The sequence below is a fragment of the Arvicola amphibius genome, chromosome 5 (assembly GCF_903992535.2).
Source record: "Arvicola amphibius chromosome 5, mArvAmp1.2, whole genome shotgun sequence".
Classification (NCBI taxonomy): domain Eukaryota; kingdom Metazoa; phylum Chordata; class Mammalia; order Rodentia; family Cricetidae; genus Arvicola; species Arvicola amphibius.
This window is the reverse complement of record NC_052051.1, coordinates 109,094,512-109,115,394: the sequence shown is the minus strand read 5'-3', so window position 1 is coordinate 109,115,394 and position 20,883 is coordinate 109,094,512. Positions and strand designations below refer to the sequence as shown.

Below are 20,883 nucleotides of genomic sequence, written 5' to 3'. Positions count from 1 at the left end.
CTACACAGTGAGCTCAAGACCAGCCTGGGATACGAGACCTTGTCTTTTAAAAGAAGATGAAAACTAACCAACGAGATGAAAGACCTCTACAATGAAAACTTTAAAGCACTGACAAAAGAAACTGAAGAACTTAGCAGATGGAAATTCCTATGCTTGTGGGCTAATAGCATACTGTGATGTCAAAAATGATTTGCAGATTCACCGAGTCCCTCAAAATTCCAGTGGTTTCCTACACAGTAATCAAAAGGGGGGAAGGAGTTCTACAACTCATATGGAAACAGAAATAAAAACAAACAAAAAAAAGCACCAATTATTCTTTAACAGAAAGAATACTGGAAGTATTACAGTATTTGATCTCAAATTATACTACAGACCCAATGTTAACAAAACTGCATGGTACTGGTTCAAAAATAGACATGAAGACCTGTAGACTAGAATAGAGAACTCAGAAATAAACCAACAGGTTATAACCACTTAATTTTTTTAAAAGATTTATTTATTTTATGTATATGAGTACTACTCTACCTGCATGTATGACTTTATGTCAGAAGAGGGCATCAGATTTCACGAGAGATGGTTGTGAACCACCATGTAGTTGCTGGGAATTAAACTCAGGACCTCAGGAAGAGCAGCCGATAGTCTTAACAGCTGAGCCATTTCTACAGACCCTATATTCACTTAATATTTTAACAAAGGTGCCAAAAACATACACCAGAAAAATGACAATTCAAGAAAATGTGCTGAGACAGGGTGGTGGTGGCACATGCCTTTAATCCCAGCACTCTAGAGACAAAGGCAGATGGATCTCTGTGAGTTCGAGGCCAACCTGGTCTATAGAACTAGTTCCAGGACAGCCAGGGCTGTTATACAAAGAAATCGTGGCTCAAAAAACAAAAACAAACAAACAAAAAACAAAAAAAAAAAACAAAAAAAAAAAGAAAAAGGGAGTGCTGAGGAACAAAGTCTCTATGCTCAGTGAAGAAGAGGAACAACTAAGAACAAAGATTAGGCACATATAAGAATGAGTATGAAACCCATTTATTTGCATGCTAACCGCCCCTCCCCCCCATACTATCTACTCTAAATTAATTTTAAAGATAATTTGAACTGTCTGGGGGTGGTGGCACACACCTTTAATCCCAGCCCTCAGGAAGCAGAGACAGGCAGATCTCTGAGTTCAAAGCCAGCCTGGTCTATAAAGTTCCAGGATAGCCAGGGATACACAGTGAAACCCTGTCTCAGAAAAAAAAAATTGAACTATAAACATACACACACACACACACAATATATATATCACACTATATAGTGTGTGTGTATGTATATACGTATATATGTATGTGTACACACACACACACACATATATTTATTTCCTACTACTCCCTGAGTACAGACATTTCTTACTATCCTCAGCATGGTACTTACCTGGTATGGTCATTTGAGCCTGAGCAGAGAATATGTCCAAGAGGGTGCCAAGCCAAACTCCAGATCATTCCTTCATGGGCCATCTCCATCCCACCTACTTCCTTCTCTACCCTGCAGGAATACAAATGAAAAACACCGTTGAACCAAAATTACCAAGAAATTACCTAAAACAAAAACATACAAACAAAAGAATATTAAAAAACATCAAAAACAAAACAAAAAGATATTTTTTAGTATTTTAAAAACCTATCATCTCTTATTTTGATTCTTGTCAGTGCCATGTGTTATACTAGTTTTTCAGCAGATTCTTTTAGTCAAATATAAAAGAATCATAGAAAATTACGCTTCATAAATTATTTCAACTAAAAAAATCTATTTTATTCTTCTATAAAGATTTCTGCCGGGCGGTGGTGGCACACGCCTTTAATCCCAGCACTCGGGAGGCAGAGGCAGGCGGATCTCTGTGAGTTCGAGGCCAGCCTGGTCTACAAGAGCTAGCTCCAGGACAGGCTCTAAAAAAGCTGCAGAGAAACCCTGTCTCGAAAAACCAAAAAAAAAAAGATTTCTACATCCAAAACACAAGTGCTGTCTTTTTTTACTTCAAGCTAGTCTCTGATAAAGGACACATTTGCACATAAAAAATGCAAAATTTGATCATATTTATATACATTTGAGAACTCTTCATAAACAGATTCCTCCTTGAAGTCACTTATAATCAACACAGCATTGCAGACATCACAGTGCATGATTTGGAGGTCAGTTCAAAACAGACTTTTTAATCTAAACTGAATGTCTTAATGTGTGTGCGATGTGTTTATATACATGAGATGTGAGTATGGTGTGTGCACATGATGACACCTAAGGGAAGTCATAATCAACTTTCAGGCATCAGTTTTCTCCTTCCACCATGGGTTCCAAGAACAGAAATCAGAGTGGCCGGCCTGCACAGCAAATGCTTCACATCTGTTGAGCATCTCTCTAGCCCTAGATCATATTCATCTGAGTCTCTTAGTACATTATTTGTCCCAAGTCTGCCATGAAAGACCGTTTTTATACTTGGAGAAGTCCAAATCACATGCAATGGCCATGGGCAGGTGCTTCTAGAAAACTCCAATGGAGTTGGGCTTCAAAACATGCTAGTCTCCAGCCACCAGAATTTCCCTAGCTGAGCCCCAACTCTGCTGCAGTACAATTCGGGAATGAGTGTACAGGCAAACATCAGCACTTCTCCACACAGTAGATGGTACATACCCAACATGCCAGAATAACAAAGAACCATCAGACCCTCCACTGGCAAAAAGCCCTTCGTGAACAGGATGCCAGGCTACAGCTGCAAATCAAAAATACCAAGAAAGATTAAATGATTACAACATGTGATGGCTGCAAGAAGAGTCCCCAAAATGAGAAACACATCCCAGCCACAGACCTGTGGCTTCCTTCTTATGACCTCGGAACACTTGAAGCTCTTCTTTCAGGTTTCGGATATCAAAAAGCTTACAGAGATGGTCACGTGACGCTGTCAGGAGCCAATTGCCATTGAGGTTTAATTTCACTTCCATCACCGTGTTCTTATGGGCGTGACTAGAAACAAAGCACGGAGAGTACACCACGTCAGGATGCAAAGCAAGCATCACTTCATCAGCATGGTCCTTTTTGTTGAAAGCATGTGGATAACGACGGTGAAAGGTGTGGCCTGGTAGTAATAGAGTATGTGACTATAACTAGATGAGATCACATTTATTGTTTGTTTGTTCTGTTTTTTGAGACAGGGTTTGGAGCCTGTCCTGGAACTAGCTCTTGTAGACCAGACTGACCTCGAACTCACAGAGATCACCTGCCTCTGCCTCCCCAGTGCTGGGATTAAAGGCGTGTGTCACCACCTCCCGGCAAGAAGATCACATTTAAAATAAACTCAAAACCTCTTGTCAATGCCAAATGGCATACAACTTTAATCCTAGTACTTGGGAGGCAGGGGCAAGGCAGACCTCTGTAAGTTCATGGTCAGGTGGGTCTACACAGGTTCCAGAACAGCCGTGGCTACATAGACCGAGTCTTTGTCTCAGAAAGAAAAAGAGGAGAGGAAGAAGGAAGAAGATGGAGAAGACGAAGTATGGAAGTAGGTACTAGTTTACAGATAGTTTGAGGGTAAATTTTAATGAAAGGCAATGCTTTGTCCCAGGGCCTGCATAACGTTTATATCCAAGGGTTCATAATGTACTGTGTATGTCATGTCTAACAGCAGCCTTGCCTTAACCAATTTGAACTGTGGATGTTTCATTTCCAATTAGGGCCAGGATAAGGCATCCATGTGCACCAAAACAATACATTCATATAATGGTAACAATTACAAATCATGCCAAGGAGAAACATAGCTACATAAGTAAGCAAGTCTCCTTCGGGGGAGGACAGAGATGAGGAAGAGATGCGAGATGGGTGGGGACAGAGAGAGAAAAAGAAGAGCAAAGGGGGGGAGGGGGAGGGAGGAGAGAAAGGAAAGGAAATGGAGGGGATATAGAGGGAGAGAAGACATAAAAGAGAACAAAGGAGAGGGAGAAAGAGAATGGGACAGGGGAAGGGGGGAGAGAAAGAAAAGATGACAGGAAAGGGGGAAGGAAGAAAGGGGAGAAGAAGGGTGTGAGAGGGAGATGAGGGGAGAGAACTGGCACAAAAATGGAGAGACATCTTTGTATTTAGATGAAGTAAGCCAGGGACAGCTGGGCCATGGTTAGGAAGAGGCAAAGGCACTAAAACTGTAAGTGATGGAGTACTCTGAGGAAACAGACAATAGCAGGAACCTCATCTTCCTCTCAGTCCTGTAGGCTAACCCAGAAAAATTTAGGTCTGTAGCAGAGCAAATATCATCTTCCTTCACTAGAGATATAGAGATAAGTCATAATTAACAAAACATCTAAAGACTGAAGTCCTTTGTGGCCAAACCACAGGAGAAAGCTAAAAGTTAAGTAATGCAGGCTGCCTTTGGTCCCTCTTCTTCAAGGGACAAGGCAGGGTTCCTATCACTTACAGTGTTGCAAGACTCTGCCCAGTCTTGGGATCCCAGAACTTGATAGGCTGTTGGCTATCTTTACTTCCTGAAACGACTAACCCTTTGGTTGGATGCCAGTCTACACACTTCACATCAGCACCGTGACCTGTTGGGAAACACGTCAGAACAAATTCTCATTGGTTGGATGCATTCCAAGTGGGGCTCCATTCTAAATGACAAAAGCAGGAAAACCTGACAAAGAGTTGCTTAGTGTTGGTTGTCTAGGGATCTCCTGGACCCAGGGTCAGCATGCCTCCACTGCTACTGTGCTCACGGTCAGCTCTCTCCTCTGGAAACTATATACATCCTGCTCACCCACCTGATGGCAGGTCAGTCAAGGCTTCTTGGAAGACGCACTGTGCAGGCTTTTTAAGCATTTAATACTGGTTATTTCAGTTCTAAGAGTCAACCTGCACTGTTCAGCTCAATGTTCCTTCTTCACGACAGTCTGGGTAGTCCTAAGCCAGGTTTTCCCACTACCCCTTTCTAACCAGGAAGACAGTAACCATATTCCAGGTTTATTGCTATTATTTCCTGAAGTACTTGAGGAGAAACAATGTCTGACTGGTTCACATGAGTTAAATATGTGAAAACAAAGAAATGCTACTAAAATCACAGATGTGAAAAACCAGATTGAACAAGGCAAAGAAATGTTTATGGTTTTGGAAAGGCCACACTGTAGAGAGTCAAGGAGTGTTTATGTAGTAAATGCATTAAAAAGTAGGTGCAGAGTAATAACTTTTCAAATAGTTCCCTCCTTCACCTGGAGCAAATCCATGACTTGGAAATGTCAAGTGAGAAAGGAAAAGGAGGAATGAACAGAGATTAAAAAAAAAAAAAGAAAGAATCGAGGAAGGGAGAGATGGTCAAGACACTGGAAGTGATCTACAATCGTCCAGAAGGCAAAGTGTATTTACCATGTATACCACATGGGTTTGAGCTCAGAACAGTTCTCCCTGTCCCCCTCCCCCAAGGCAGGTGGGGAGGGATGCACCAAGAAAGCACATGTCCTGTGATCTCATCCTATGTTGATGCAGTTTGTTTCTAAACGTTCTTGAGTAAGGCTCAAGTATATTCCAAAACACCATACAGCACAGTAGTACTCAAAGTATAATTAATTCAATGATGTGACTCAAATGTCCATAATACTAAGTATATTTGTTGTTGAAATCAATATGCATTAACACTTTAGGCAAATACGTGGATGTGACTGTGCGCATACCCAGGTGTAAGAGAAAAAGTGCAGATACCAACCTAAAAGGTTGATCCTTCCTTCTCCGTGTGTTTGTTTTTATTATTTCCTAACACTGAACATGTTTTATTACTGACATATGACAAGAAAGGGAAGCTCTGCAGTTATACTTTGATTATTATTAAGAAAAAGAAGTGGGGACCAGTAAGATGAATCATTGGGTAAAGACATTTGTCACCAAGCCAGAAGTGTTCTGTCCCTGGAACCCACATGGTAGAAGGAACCAATCCCCCAAAGTTGTCTTCTGACCTCCATACATGCACCCTTCCCAACATATAAACAGGGGTAGACACACAACGTAATTTAAAATGTAATTTTTAAGAAAGTAAAAAGGACTGGTACATCTGAGGATGGTGGTGCATGACTACGTCTCATCATTTGGGAGGTGGAGGCAGAGAGGAGCTCAGAGCCAACCTGAGCCTGTGCTACACGAGACCCTGCCTCAAAAACATTAAGGTCAGGGGCCCAGAGCAGTGGCGCAAGCCTTTAATCCCAGGCAGAGGCAGGCTAGCCTGCCCTACATAAAGAATCCCAGACTAACCAAGGCTACATAGTGAGATGCTATTTCAAATCAAACAAAACAGGGTCAGGGAGATGGCTCTGAGCTCAGATGCTCAGTACCCACATAAAAGCTAGGGCAGCGAGAGATCCTGGAAGAACGGCCGGCCAGCGAATCAGGCCAGAAAGGTGAGGTCCAGGTTCAATTACAGACTGTCCCAAAATATACGGTGAAAAGTGACTGAAAAGGGACAGCCCAACGTCAACCTCTAACCTCCGTATGTGCCCACACAGGCATGTGTGAACCCAGAAATGAGAGCACCACCACATATACAGAGACAGAAAAAAAGAATCAGGATATATGAAACCATGTGGTCCTCCTAACCTGCCTGATGAATCTAACATGCACAGGGAATATAAAATTTAGGGGTCATTTCCATCTAAAACTATAACGCACAGTTATGTATATGTATGAATTTCGAAAATCAAACAGGAATTTATGCAAAAGCAATATTGGCTCTTAACCACTGAGTCATAAGCTCTCCAGTTGCTGTTGTTAACTTTTTAAAAAACCAATAATTCACTGGGCAGTAGTAGCTCATGGCTTTAACCCAAGTGGTACAGCAGTCAGGAGGCAGGGGCTGGTGGGTCTCTTTGAGTTCCAGGCCAATTTGGTCTATATAGTGAGTTCCAAGTCAGTCATGGCTATTTAGAGAGGAGACCCTGCCCCAAATAAATAATGAAATTAATTAATTAAAAGGATGAAGAAAAATAAAATCTAGTTGGAAAAACAAACACAAATATTTACCTTCCTGTTCAATTCTACATGCATGAAGACATCTGAAGGGTGGAGCCTAGCAGACAAGAACTAGAATGGGGAGACAATTCATCCTTCAGTCTTGATACTATATTTGAGGCACCTATTTTGTTAGCTTTATTTTTTTTAATTAAAAACATTTTTAGAGTGTGTTTGTTTGCTGGAACGCTCAGCTATGTGGAAGGCAGAGGCTGGCATTAGAGGTCTGCCTCTATCACTGTCCACCTGTTTGTTTTTGAGCCAGGGTCTTCCTTTCAGCTACACGAGTAGAACTGTCTGTCCCCAACTCCTAGAGTGCTGGGGTTGTAGGTGCACGGCACACGCCCAGTTTCAGAGTTAGAGATCCACATTCAGCTCTTCATGCTTGCACAGCCAGCACTTTACCCTCTGAGCTCTCTTCCTAGCCCCACTATAATCAGAATACAAATAAATTGGGGCTAGAGAGGCAACTCAGCATTTAAGGGCACTGGCTGCTCTTCCAGATGAACTGGGTTTAATTCCCAGTAACCATGTGGTTGTTCACAACCATCTGTAGCCGCAATTCCAGGGGATCCAATGCATTCTTCTGTTCTTCATGAGCACCAGGCACGAACATGACATAATACATAAACATGCAGGCAAAACACACACACACACACACACACACACACACACACACACACACTAATTGTAAAAATAAAAGTAACTTAAGTAACATGTGCGGCCTACTAACATTTGTGGCCTAAAAAGACACAGATGGGACAGACACACAGGGACAGACAGAAACACAGACACACACACACAGATACACACGGTGGCAAGTATGCCTATAATCCCACCCGCAATTCCAGCACATGAAGGTTGAAGCAGAAGGGTCTTGAGTTCAAAATGAGTCTGGGTTACATACTGAGTTCCAGAAAACAAAACTAAATAAAAAATATACATCTGCTCAAAAATACATAACTCGTGTATAAAAAGAGCAGACATGGAGCTGGGAATGAGCTCAGTGATCTAGCACTAACAGGAATAATACACACAAACCCCATACACTCATAAACAAATGCACAAGAATATGTCATCTAAGGACAAGTCAGTAAGTTTGGAGACAAGACTTCAAGACAGAATTATCTCTAATATCCCAAATATCCAATATCTAAGATTGATTATGTAGCAGCATACCCAAGCATCAAATTCTATACTATGAAGTCTGGTTTTGCTTACAAAATTACTAAAAATATTGTATACAATTACTACCATATTATATGCAGAAAAAATTTGTTTAGATTTGGGTTACTAGGCCTATGCTCTATCATGTTATCACAATAACTCAGGATCTATAGTGCTTTGTGAATATCCAATATTGAGGGACAAAAATCATTTTAAAAAGTCTACTAAGCCAGGCAGTGGTGGCACATGCCTTTAACTCCAGCACTTAGGAGGCAGCTGCAGGATAGCCAGGTTTGTTACACAGAGAAACCCTGTCTCGAAAAACCAAACCAAACCAAATGAAAACAAAACAACAAAAAAAGTGTACTAAACGTACTAAGTAACAATGGATCACCTCTGGAAAGTAGGTATGAAATCACTATTATGTTGTGGTTTTTTTTAACCTATGTGCATACATGTGTCCATATGTATGCATGCCACCTGTATCTGGGTGCCTGAGAAAGTCAGAAGAGGATGTCAGATGCCCTGGAGCTGAGTTAATGGTGGCTGGGAACTAAGCACTGTGGTGCTGGCAACACAGAAACTCCTGAAGAGCAACATGTGTTCTTCCCACTCAGCCATTTCTCTTGCCCCTACCATTTTTATTTTTAAATGACAGAAAAAGGTAGAAGGAGGGAGTAAGAAAAATGAACCAGGCTGGCACAAAAGCAAGTTGATATGAAACCTATTTTTTTAATTAGTATTTCAGTATGTTGCCCATGCTAAGTCCTCCACCCTCAGCCTCCAGAGGGTTGTTGAGTGAAGTTTGAGAACAACTCATACTTCCTTCTTCAGGAGAGAGAAAACTTTCCATTTCCTGACAAAAAAACATTTCAAGCACGGTGGTGGTGGCGGCACACACCTTTAAACCCAGTACTTGAAAACCAAAGGCAGTAGGATCTCTGAGAGTTGGAGGCCAGCCTGGTGTACAGAGTGAGTTCCAGGACAGCTGGGGTCACACAGAAAGAAACCCAATCTTAAAAAATAGGAAGGAAGGAAGGAAGGAAGGAAGGAAGGAAGGAAGGAAGGAAGGAAGGAAGGAAGGAAGGAAGGAGGAAAAGGGGGAGGGAGGGAGAGAGGGATGAAGGAAGATAGGAAAGGAAGGAAGGAATTCAAGTGATAACATGAGATGACTTAGCAGTGCTTGCCCCCATGTCTGATGACCTAGAACCCACATGGTGAAATAAAATGACTTACTCATGAAAACTGTCCTTTGCCCTTCACATGCGCACGTGCACTCACACACACACAGTAAGTGAATGTGAAAAATAGCAGCAAGACTACCACAGATTTATCCTAAGAAAATAAATTAAGATTTTTAAAAAAAATTTAAACACAGTCAAAAAAAATTTAAACACACCTGAAGTCCTAGTTATTTGGAAGCTGAAGCAGAAGGATCACTTAAGTCCAGAACTTCAAAGTCAGTATAATTCTGACTTTGTATAATTCTCATGAAAACTAGCAACGGGACAGAGAGATGGCTCAGAAGGTAAAAGTGCTTGTCAACAGCGTAAGCCTGATGCCCTGAACTAAATTCCCAGCACACAGGAGAAAGAAAAGAACCAACTACCAAAAGTTGTCCTACGATCTCCACATATACTATGGCACATTCACTACAGTCTTATATATGAGCATCACACACAGCAGAAGTAATGCTTGCCTAATTTAATAAAGACAAATAAAACAACATTCATGAACTTCAAATGTTAATAGGGTTATATAAATGTAGATACACACTTGGGAGGCAAAGGCAGGCAGAACTCTTGAGTTCTAGGCCAGCTTAGTCTACACAGTGAATTCTAGGAGAACCAGGGCTACATAGAGAGGATTTTGTCTAAAAATAAACAGAGAAGCAGAAATTTGAATAGGGGCAATGAAACAAGTTAAAGGTGTTCTAGTAATGTTTTCTATAGTGTGATATTGGGGTTCTGCAAATGAATAATGAGTAAATTTTGTGCACAGCTTTCTTGGTATGGCTTTAACATAAGCAGAAAACTGTGGTGGCTCATAGCTGTTATCCCAGTACTTGGGAGGCTGAGGTAGCAGGATCGTCAGAAAATAGTTTGGGCTATTTAGAGATTCTGGCTGGGTGGTAGTGGAACACGCCTTTAATCCCAGCACTTGGGAGGCAGAAGCACACAGATCTCTGTGAGTTCAAGACCATCCTGGTCTACAGAACAAGTGCCAGGACAGGCTCCAAGGCTACACAGAGAAATCCTGTCTCAAAAAAAAGGAAAAGAAAGAGAAAGAGAAAGATTCTGTCTGGGAGTGTCAGGGGCATAAAACAAGGAAAGCAAAGAGGGGAAAGGACTCACCACTGAATGTTACTCTGGCAACACTCCTGGCACCAAGTCCCACATTAACAAAACCTATGCAGCACTGTTATGCGTTGGTCAGAGGCTCCTCTGTAACAGTGGGACAACAAACTAGTACAACTCAGAGAACACATGTGACCATGCAGACATACTATCAGAATACTATTGGCACCTAGCCTCGGCATGACAAATCCTCTGGTAGCAACTGTGCCTGCAGAAGCATACGAGGCACTGTGTTCGGATGTTTACTGCTTGCGCATGTCTGAACTGACAAGGCTGAAATCACGTGCCTTTGAACCAATGAAGGTTGCCTAGGGGAGTCAGGGTAAACTCAAATAATACAATACAGCCTTTGAAACCAAAGTGGAAATATGGGTTTTTAGTGCTGAAATTTTCTGTATATTTGACAAAATTCATAGAATTGTATACCGAAAATGAATATTACCTTATGCAAGTGTACTGCAGTAAGCCAGGCTTTAAATAAATACAGGCAGAGCCAGTGAGATGGACCAGTGGGTAAATGTTCTTGCCCCAAACCCCAGGGACTCACATGGGGGAGCTATCTACTCCTAACAAGCTGTCATGCTTGTTACTCCTAACAACCTCTCTACACATGCATCCCAGCCCACTTCCCGCCCTAACTAAATATATAGGCTGAAATGCCAGATGCAGTATGGCTCCTGGTAACCAAAGGAAAGTTTAATTAGTAATAATCTTTTAGGAAAAATTTGCTGGGTGGGAATTTAAAGTCACACATTATGCTTCCATGGCACTTGAAATTTCCGGCTACAGGTTCCTTCCTATTACGTTGACCGCACCTCTACTCAAATCTCAAGGGATGGCTTATAATCAATCCAGTTAACATCTTCATTTGCCAACACTGAGCTAAGCAGGCCCATGAGCCCAGGCAAATGAGCCTCAGTCCTCAGTAAGAAGCTCACACTTAATTTCAAGAACACATGGGAACTGGCAAGATACATCTAAAACTCATCAACTTATACTAAATCACCAGAAAAAATATAAACAAATGGTTCACTGACCTCAAACTTCAACTAAAAATTCCTCACATTATGGCTAGGGAAATGGCTCAGCCAGTAAAATACCTACCAATTCAAGCATAGGCACCTGAGTTTGAATGCTCAGCACCAATGTAAAAGTTAACCATGGTAGCATGTCTGTAACCTTGTGCTGGGCGGGGACAAAGCTCACTGGGAAGACAGTCTAGCCAGCTGGATGTGATCTGCGAGTTTAGCAAAAAACCCTGCCTAAAACAACCAAGGTGAAGAGCAATAGAGGAGGACACCAGGCACTGACCTGTCTCCTATGTATGTACCTCATACTTATTTTTTTAAAAAAATCAATGTATTAAACTTGATTGCTAATTATGTTTTCTTTTGTTTGGTTGGATGGTTTGGGGTTTTTTGTTTTGTTTTGTTCATGAGTGGGTTTGTTTTGAGACAAAGGTCTCTCTGTGTAGACCAGGTTGACCTTAAACTCACAGAGATCTTCCTGACTCTGCCTCCTGAGTACTGGGACTAAAGGCATGTACCATCATATCCAGTATGATAATTTCATTTTTGAAAGAACAAAATTTCAGAAATTATTCAACACTCTTTATCCCCAGATATATAAATTATTTTTTAAAAATAGCATTTGCACTGTTAAAGGAGTTAATACTAATTTGATAAAGTTTACTCAGGCAGCTCCCACATAGTCTAAAGAACATATGGCACTGAATAACATTTTTAGGACTAACAACTTCTTGCTGTTGGAAAGGACTTCTAAAAGTAGCAAGGTGGCGGCACACACCTTTAATCACAGTACTCAGGAGAAAGAGGAGGCAGATCTCTGAGTTTGAGTCCAATTGTCTACAGAGTGAGTACCAGGGCTACACAGAGAAATCCTGTCTTGAAAACCAAAACAAACAAAAGCACAACTTAAAAAAAAGTTAAAACACTGGACAATAATAAGCTTTCCTTTAAGACACTAAGGGCCTGCACAGGTGAGCGTGAGATGGCACAGCAGGGGAGGTACTTGCTGTACAAGTCTGAGAAGCCAAATTCCAACCTCAGATGTCACATGCTAGGAGAACCAACTCCCACAAACTGTCCTCTGGCCTCCTCCACACAGGTCTGTCAGAGGTGAACTGTGATCTTATAGGGGACCAACAAGAGTCCCCAAGTGGAATGTGACAGACACATCCAGTCCTTCAGAGGAAGAAGCCAGGCGTGAGGTTCTGAGTCTAGGATGACTAGGATGGTCACAGTATTTACCCATTTTATTCAGATCACAACTGGACATGGAAAATACGGTGGGAGACAAGAGGTGCAATTGCAAAACTGCAAAATACATATTGTCTAGAAGTCTGTATGGAACTCTCTCTAAACACAAATACTTCAAGATTTAACCTATATGGTCTAATACATATGAATTTGCACACACGGGCAGGCACGCATACGCACATGGTTCTTAGGCTGAGAATGTTGCCTGCTTGGTAGGTGCGAGTGTTTGCCTAGCATGCATAAAGCATTGGCTTCGATCCTCAGCATGGCACAAAACCTGATGTGGTCATACACACCTGTGATCCTAGCACTCAGGAGGATAAGGATTGCACGGCTCACCTGAGTTTCAGGATATCTTGCCCTCTATAAAAGGAAGGTTGCTTTAAATAATATTTTTTTTTTGTTTTTTTCTTTTGTTTTGTTTTTCGAGACAGGGTTTCCCTGTAGTTTCTGGAGCCTGTCCTGGAGCTAGCTCTTGTAGACCAGGCTGGCCTCGAACTCAGAGATCAGCCTGCCTCTGCCTCCCGAGTGCTGGGATTAAAGGCGTGCGCCACCACCGCCCGGCCGCTTTAAACAATATTTTAGAAGAAAAAGTTCTAAGTCTAACCGAACGTTTAAGCTTTAACAGATAAGGCTAGACTTTTACACCAGTGAAAACTTCCCATAGATTCCTAATACAGAAGTGTGGTGTGAAGACTTGAAGCCAAAATGGCTTGATACAGAATGTCCTTGATGCTTCCCTTGTTTCCATGAAATTTACTATAACCTTTGTGACTGCATTTTCCCAGGACCTCCTCCCCTGTCCACAACCCCATTCAGATCATGGGGCCTGCCATCCCACACAGGTTAACAGCCTTGACTTAACATGGTACATAGGACCCAAGGCTTGGTAAACAGTCCGAAAATCAATTCATGTGTTTTATTTGAAGGTCAGAAGTAATGTCCATTTTCCCATTTTATTTTTCCTGCATCAGGTCATTATAGGAACAAGTATTAAGAAGAATATACATGACTTCAAAAACACCAGTTTTTCTAATACAGAGAGAAAAAAGGCAAACAATGAATTCAAGTACCATTTTGTACAATATTAATAGTTAAGGAACTGTCACGCAGAAATGTGTTAAACATTAACAGCAAACTTGAGCTTACTGCCAGCTGTAGAAACATAAAATGTAACATCAATTTAAGGGTAAGCAAAGCCATGATCCACAGGCTAGACACTTCCAAAGACCAGAAGACTCAAGAACTGGGAAATTTAAGGAGCGAAAGTAATTGTGAACTGGTCAATGAGTACAAGGCTTGTTCTAAGTTTATATACCCATTTTGCAAAATCATTCTTAAGGTATCCAATAACAAGATCGCCTGAGAATGACTGTGAACTGTAAGCTTGTCATCAAAATCAAAAAGATTACATCAGAGACAAACTATGGAAGTCAAAGTGAATTTCAAAATGGGTACACTTCTAGGCAGGTTTTCAAAGGGCATGCTCCAAGCAACATCACACAGACTCAAAGGCAATGATGAAGTTTTTAAAAGGACAAGTTTGTTTGGTTTTTTTCCCCTCCACACCTCAGAACTTCAGTGCTTACAATATATATTATAAATTTGTGGGGAAATTTGGTACAATTTTTCCTCATTGCATTGCCACATTTACCACAAAACCAATTTGAGAAATGTGAAATGCTAGCTCACTATGTTGTCTGATAAGAAAGTAGACACATTCAGACAAAGAAGAAAGAAGGGCCTTAACCATTATTTGTAATGTGTATTTATTCAAAATGAAATCAGAATATGGCAAAATTTAACGATTTAATTAAACCTAAATACTAATGCAGAAATATTGAACAAACCTCTAACAGTTTTCAAATGTATGATGTTCAACCAATACAAAACTCAGACCCAATGGAATAAAAAGGGAGATATGTCACAGACCTTATAAATCCTACTTAAGTCACACTTGTATAAACAGTGAATTGGTTTCTACAGTTTTCTACTAACTGTATGTTTACATGGAAAATTCCCAAAGGCAGACCTAAAGGATTGCTAAGTAGCTTAGAAAGCAAAATTAGCTTATATAATTTATAAGTTAATACCATGTAACATCCTGAGCACTTCTAATATCAGAGTGAATTATTGCACATATGGTAAAATATATGTGGGAGTCCAACAAAACCATACAGGCATAAACTCTGCTCAAATCTAAATGTCAGACAGCTGCTAGTTGTGTATATAGTGTGCAGAGAAAGTGAACAAAGGGTACAATTTCCACTCAAGCAGACAAAAGCCTTGAGGATTTTCCAAGGAGGCTGACACAACAGGAAACATTAAGTCTTCACAACTACCACCTAACAATGCTTAGAATGTCTGTCAGTCTTCTAGATTCTTCAATTACAACTGAGAAACAATTTTATTTTTTCCAAGACAGGGTTTCTCTGTGTAACAGTCCTAGCTGTCCGGGAACTCGCTCTGTAGACCAGGCTGGCCTTAAAATCAGAGATTTTCCTGCCTCCGTCTCCTGAGTGCTGGGAGACCACCACTGCCTGGCAAGAAACATGTTTGTTTTGTCCCAACCCTTTTTTAAAAGTTAAAAACAGGTCTAAATGTGATTGTAGAGAATCTTCATCAAAGATTACAGAGAGAGAATGTAACGACTCAGTATTCTTCAATGCTCTGCTCTCCTGATGCTGATTCACACCAGGGCCAGACCTAGAGCAGTCGTGTCCTCGCGCCCATCAGCCATTTAAGAGACACTGCTCCCATATGTGTAGAAAGCATGTGACGCTCCTTAGAGAAATGGTCTGCTGAGGTATGTCTATGTGTGTATGTGCACAGGTCAGTAATATCTCTAACAGACATTTCCACAGACATAACTACATCAGGATACAAAAAGTCCTTATTTGAAAAGGTACAAGGATGTAATTACTAATAGAACATTTACAGGATTGATGGTGGGGGCATGAGCATGCATGCCCAGAAACTTTTGAATTAAAGGCAGGATAATCAGCTACATACCATGTCTGCCAGCCTGAATTCAAAATCGGGAGTAGGGAGGCTCACACACAGACACACACACTACACTTTTCATTCCAGCATTCAGGAAGCACAAACAGGCAGATTTCTATGAATTTGGGGGCAAGGTGGTCTTTATAGAGTTCCAAGCCAGTCATGGTGATACATGAGACCCTGATTCCAAAAAAGAAAAGAAAAAGATGGCCAGAAGTCTGGCAGTAACAAGATCAGCACCAAGTACATGTGTACATCTTACTGTTCTCAGGAAGGTGAGGTAGGAACAACATTTGAACTGAGAGCTTAAGGCCGGTCTGGGTAATATTTTGAGACATTTCTCTTAAAACATGGGTGTAGCCAAGCAAAGCCGTGCCAATGCTGAAGTAACAATATTTACTGGCACAGGTAACCAGGGTCAAGAATAAACTGGAGGCACAACTGAAACCTCTTATAAAAGAAGAATAAGAACAATATTAATTGATACCTTCAGGTTAAGTCTTCCTCCCAAAAGTAAGATAGAGAGGTGAACTGGCTCATTTTCAGTTGGTCAGAATAAAGACTACATTTTTTTTTTTAAAAAACTGTCCTAAGTTTAGGTACATAAAAACAATATATAATCCTGGCTGGGTATTTCATTAACCTCATGGCCATCATTGCTACTCCCAGTATCAACTGTAACTAGCATTCTTTGTAATGATTATCTGCATCGCAAAGAAAAATAAGAGGTGTGACAAAAAAGTCAACAAGGTCACATGAATCCTCAAATACTAATGGGAACAGACACTGTACAATGTCCTACTTTCTACCCTAAGGCTCTTCCTTTCTTTCTCTTTCTTTCTTCTTTCTTTCTTTCTTTCTTTCTTTCTTTCTTTCTTTCTTTCTTTCTTTCTTTCTTTATTTCTTGAAACATGTATTTAGTATTTATACAGTGTTCTGCCTTCATGTATTCCTGCAGGCCAGAAGAGGGCACTAGCTCTCACTATATATGGTTGTGAGCCACCATGTGGTTGCTGGGAATTGAACTCAGGACCTTTGGAAGAGCAGGCAGTGTTCTTAACCACTGAGCCATCTCTCCAGCCCCAGGTTCTTTTTCTTAAGCACAAATAAGGATTCTGAGTTGATACATAATCCAACTGGATCTTCACAATTATCCTCACTCACTAAAAGCAGAAATGAGAAAACTTCTATGGGAGATGATTATATACTACTTAGTTTCCATCATATTAAAAGTACCTTAATAAACACACATTTAGTCCATACTGGTTAAATAAGTGAACATATATACTGCAGCAGAGAGGAACCTCCCAGGAGTACTTCAGGTACTTACTCTACACTCAAGGAGGCTAAGAATACATAAGATTGTTGAGTGCAAGCTGTGTAGCGTGACTTCATTCTAAAGGTGAGGTGCAGAGAAGGGACAGAACCAATGGTAATATCAAGTCATAGCAACAGTATGCATTCTTGACAAAGAATGAGATCAAAACAGCACCTATGTTCTTCCCCAAGTCTAATCACAAGGAAGTACCTGATAAATTCCAGTTAATGGATGAGTTACAAAATACAATGAAATCATTCCGAAATATAAACTCCAAGACAATGGGGAAAAATCCTGCAAGTACTGAGATGGAGAAAAAAAGCTCTGAGCTGACTGTGATGGTATAGGTCTCTAACCCCAGCACTCCCGAGGTACACAGAAGAGCACAGCAAGCCTGTTCTACACAGTGAGTTCCAGGCTATCCAATGCTACACAGTGACACCTGTCTCAGAAAACAAATAAAAAGGCTTTGCATCTAGAATTCCCAAGCATGGCGTGAAACAAAAACCTTAGAAACTTTTTAAAGTTTTGCTTCCTCTTTTCTCCCTCCCTCTTTCTCCACTGTAGCCCAGGCTACACTGGAACAATCCTGCCTCAGCTTTGCATGTGCTGTTATTGCAGGCTTGAATTTATTGTTCTTTATCAAATAAATACTGACAAACCCAGGGATCAAAAATGTTTATTAAGTTCAGAAGGTAGTGCATGCCTTTTTTTTTTTGGATTTACTTATCATGTATACCGTATTCTGTCTGCATGCCAGAAGAGGAACCTGATCGAATTAGAGATGGTGGTGAGTCACCATATGGTCTGAGAATTGAACTCAGGACCTCTCAGCCATCTCTCCAGCCCAGTGCATGCCTTTAATACCAGCACTCTAGAGACTGAGTTCAAGGCCAGCTGGGTCTACAGAGGGGGTTTCAGAATAGCCAGGGCTACAGAGAAACCTGGTCTAATAAGAGAGGGGGGGGGTGGTAGTGGATAGTATATAAATATTTTTATTCAATGCCAACAGTGTGGGCCAGGTGTAGTAGTACACACCTTTAACTGAGAGGCAGAGGCAGGTAAATCCTTTTAAGTTTCAGGCCAGCCAGGGCTACTCAGTGAGATTTGTCTGAAAACAAACAAACAAACAAAAAATAAACTACGTGGGCTAAGAATGTTTTAGCTCAGTGGTAGATTGCTTGCCTACCAGATGAGGTCATAGGTTCAATTCCCAATAGCACAAAATAAAAAATTATTCTTTATCAAACAAACCATCTGAATAGTATCCAGGATGAATCACGGGAATTCCCTTACTCAGTATAGGAATAATTCTTGGGCACACACTTGTAGTACCAGTATTCAAAACCTAAATAAAAAAAGAGGAGCTCCAGTTTGGAGCTACACAGATTCTAAGTAAAAGGGAAAGGGGCCAGACAATGGCTCAGCAGTTAGGAGCACTTTAGATTGGAAAGGGCCCAGGTTGAATTCCTAGAACCCACAGCATGGTTTATAATCATCCCTAACTCCAGTTCTGAGGGGTCCATCATCCTCTTCCAACCTCCTCCAGAATCAGGCATGTACCTAGGGCACACACACAGACAAAACATTTATACACATAAAATTTCAAAAAGTGCTTGTCAAGTAAACAGAGTAACTTTAAAAGGTGGAATAATGAGCTAGAGGTGCTCAGCAGTTAAGAGGATTATTATTTTTCCAGAGGACCTGGGTCTGGTTCCCAGAACCCACATGGTGGGTCACACCTGTCTGTGACCTGTCTGGGGATCTGATGCCTCCTCACTCCCTCAGGCACCAGCCACAGACAGTACACACGTACATATAAGCAAAACACTCATACCAATAAAATATAAAAATAAAACCTTTAAAAGAATTAGAACAATTAAATAATTTGAAGTCAATAAAAGTATATTTTAATATAATTTAATTCCAATAGGTACTTGTGTTCAGTACTCAAACCCTATACAATAGGTAATAGTCAAAAATTAAAAAAAAACAAAAAAAAAAACAACCAATCATACTTATATAGCTCAGATGACATGGTACTAGTTATGTCCTTATGCAATTTACTGAACCTTTTGCAAGCCTTAATATACTGGCCCATGTAAAATGGAGAATACTATACAAATAGTATACTATACAAATAGTAGATTATTTCAGAAACTAAATGAAATACATGAAGCACTTAGCATCATGCTAGATTCTAAATGTTCAGTAAATAAGAGTTTTTTTTGACCGAATCTGTCCTGAAGAAGCTCACTGTGGGACTATTTCAACAGACCTAGATATCCAAGAACTGTTGTCACTGGGTAGAGGAGGCAGAAAATGACCTGAAGGTTCTTTCCCAAAAGAAATCCCTTAAATTTTGTTTTCAAATGATCCCTGAAAACAATAACATTAGTAATTCTCAGCATCCCAGCCTGCACAAGCAAGCCTCGGTTTGGTTTCCAACACACTTATGCATACGTGCACACATAACAGACATACACATAGCACACGTGTTCAAAATTGCAAACAATACTTTTAGTACTATAGATTCTACTAGATTAAAATGTCATCTCCAATACTAAAAAAACATCAACCAATCCCTTTACGTTTATGGTATAAATGTGTTGTAGATTTTCTTTACATCATTTTCTCTATTTTAAAGAATAATAAGACATTTCAGAGGGTGTATGAAAAGTAATAATAGGTTTAACTCATGAGTTTTTAATTAATCACTTACCTCTAAATCTTCCAATGCCATGGAGAATCTTAAACCTAACTATTTAAGTTAGGGCTGAGGGATAGCTCAGCGGTGGAGTGTCTGCTATCTAGTGAGTATGAGAAACCCAGATTAAAATCTACACACATACCAGGCATTGATGGTGCACACCTGAATTCCAGCAATCAGGACAAAGAGGCAGGTAGATCTCTGTTGAGCTTAAGGTCAACCTGGTCTACAGAGTGAGATCCAATCCAAGACAGTCAAGGCTACAAAAGAGAGAGAGAGAGAGAGAGAGAGAGAGAGAGAGAGAGAGAGAGAGAGAGAGAGAGAGAGAGAGAGAGAGAGGACATCACATAAAAGACTCCATTCTGATTAAATATCAGAGATATTAAATATCAGAGAGAGAGAGAGAAACAGAACTGAGCTTGGTGTAGTGGCATATGCCTGTAATTCCAGCTATATGGAAGGTTCAGACAGGAGGATCACTTGCATTTGGAAGTTCTGACTGTAGTGTACTATGTCAATCAAGTGTCAGCACTAACTTTGGAATCAGCACAATAACTCAGGTGTGAAGAACATCCAGGTTGCCTAACGAAGAACCAGCCCAGGACAAGAAACGGAAAAATAAGCCAGACATATTGATATATGCCTTTAATCCCAGCATCTGGAAAGTTGATATATCTCCATGAGCTGATAAATCTCCATAACCTGGTCTACATATAGTTCCAGGACTGCCAGAGCTACTTAGTAAGACCCTGCCTTCAAAAACAACAATAAATTAAAAAAAAAAAAAACAAAACCAAAAACATAAAAAAGGCAGGGAGAATATTATGCAAGATGCTAGAAACTGATTGAAAGAAATGGAATCAAGATCTCAATGCAAAGTGAACTAACAGTAGACACAAGCAATATTCTCAGTTACAGTCAAAGGTCAGCAAGATGATTCAGTGAGTGGATAAAGTGCATAAAGTGGATAAAGTGGATAAAGCCTGACAATTTAAGCTCAGATGTACATGGCGGAAGAACAAAACCAACTCCAACTCC

At 40.5% G+C, this 20,883-nt stretch overlaps 1 protein-coding gene across 2 annotated transcripts in view; it reads right to left on the bottom strand.

The window, feature by feature from the left end:
* The window catches only part of Wdr33 (WD repeat domain 33), a 105,616-nt gene that overhangs the window by 25,196 nt on the left and 59,537 nt on the right, over window positions 1-20,883 (bottom strand). For both annotated transcript variants that reach the window (XM_038331801.1, XM_038331802.1), the window contains exons 8-11: window positions 4,445-4,571; window positions 2,849-3,003; window positions 2,674-2,752; window positions 1,423-1,533 (exon numbers count right to left, since the gene is read on the bottom strand). In XM_038331801.1, the coding sequence (XP_038187729.1) occupies window positions 1,423-1,533; window positions 2,674-2,752; window positions 2,849-3,003; window positions 4,445-4,571 (472 nt within the window). The remainder of the gene's footprint in view (window positions 1-1,422; window positions 1,534-2,673; window positions 2,753-2,848; window positions 3,004-4,444; window positions 4,572-20,883) is intronic.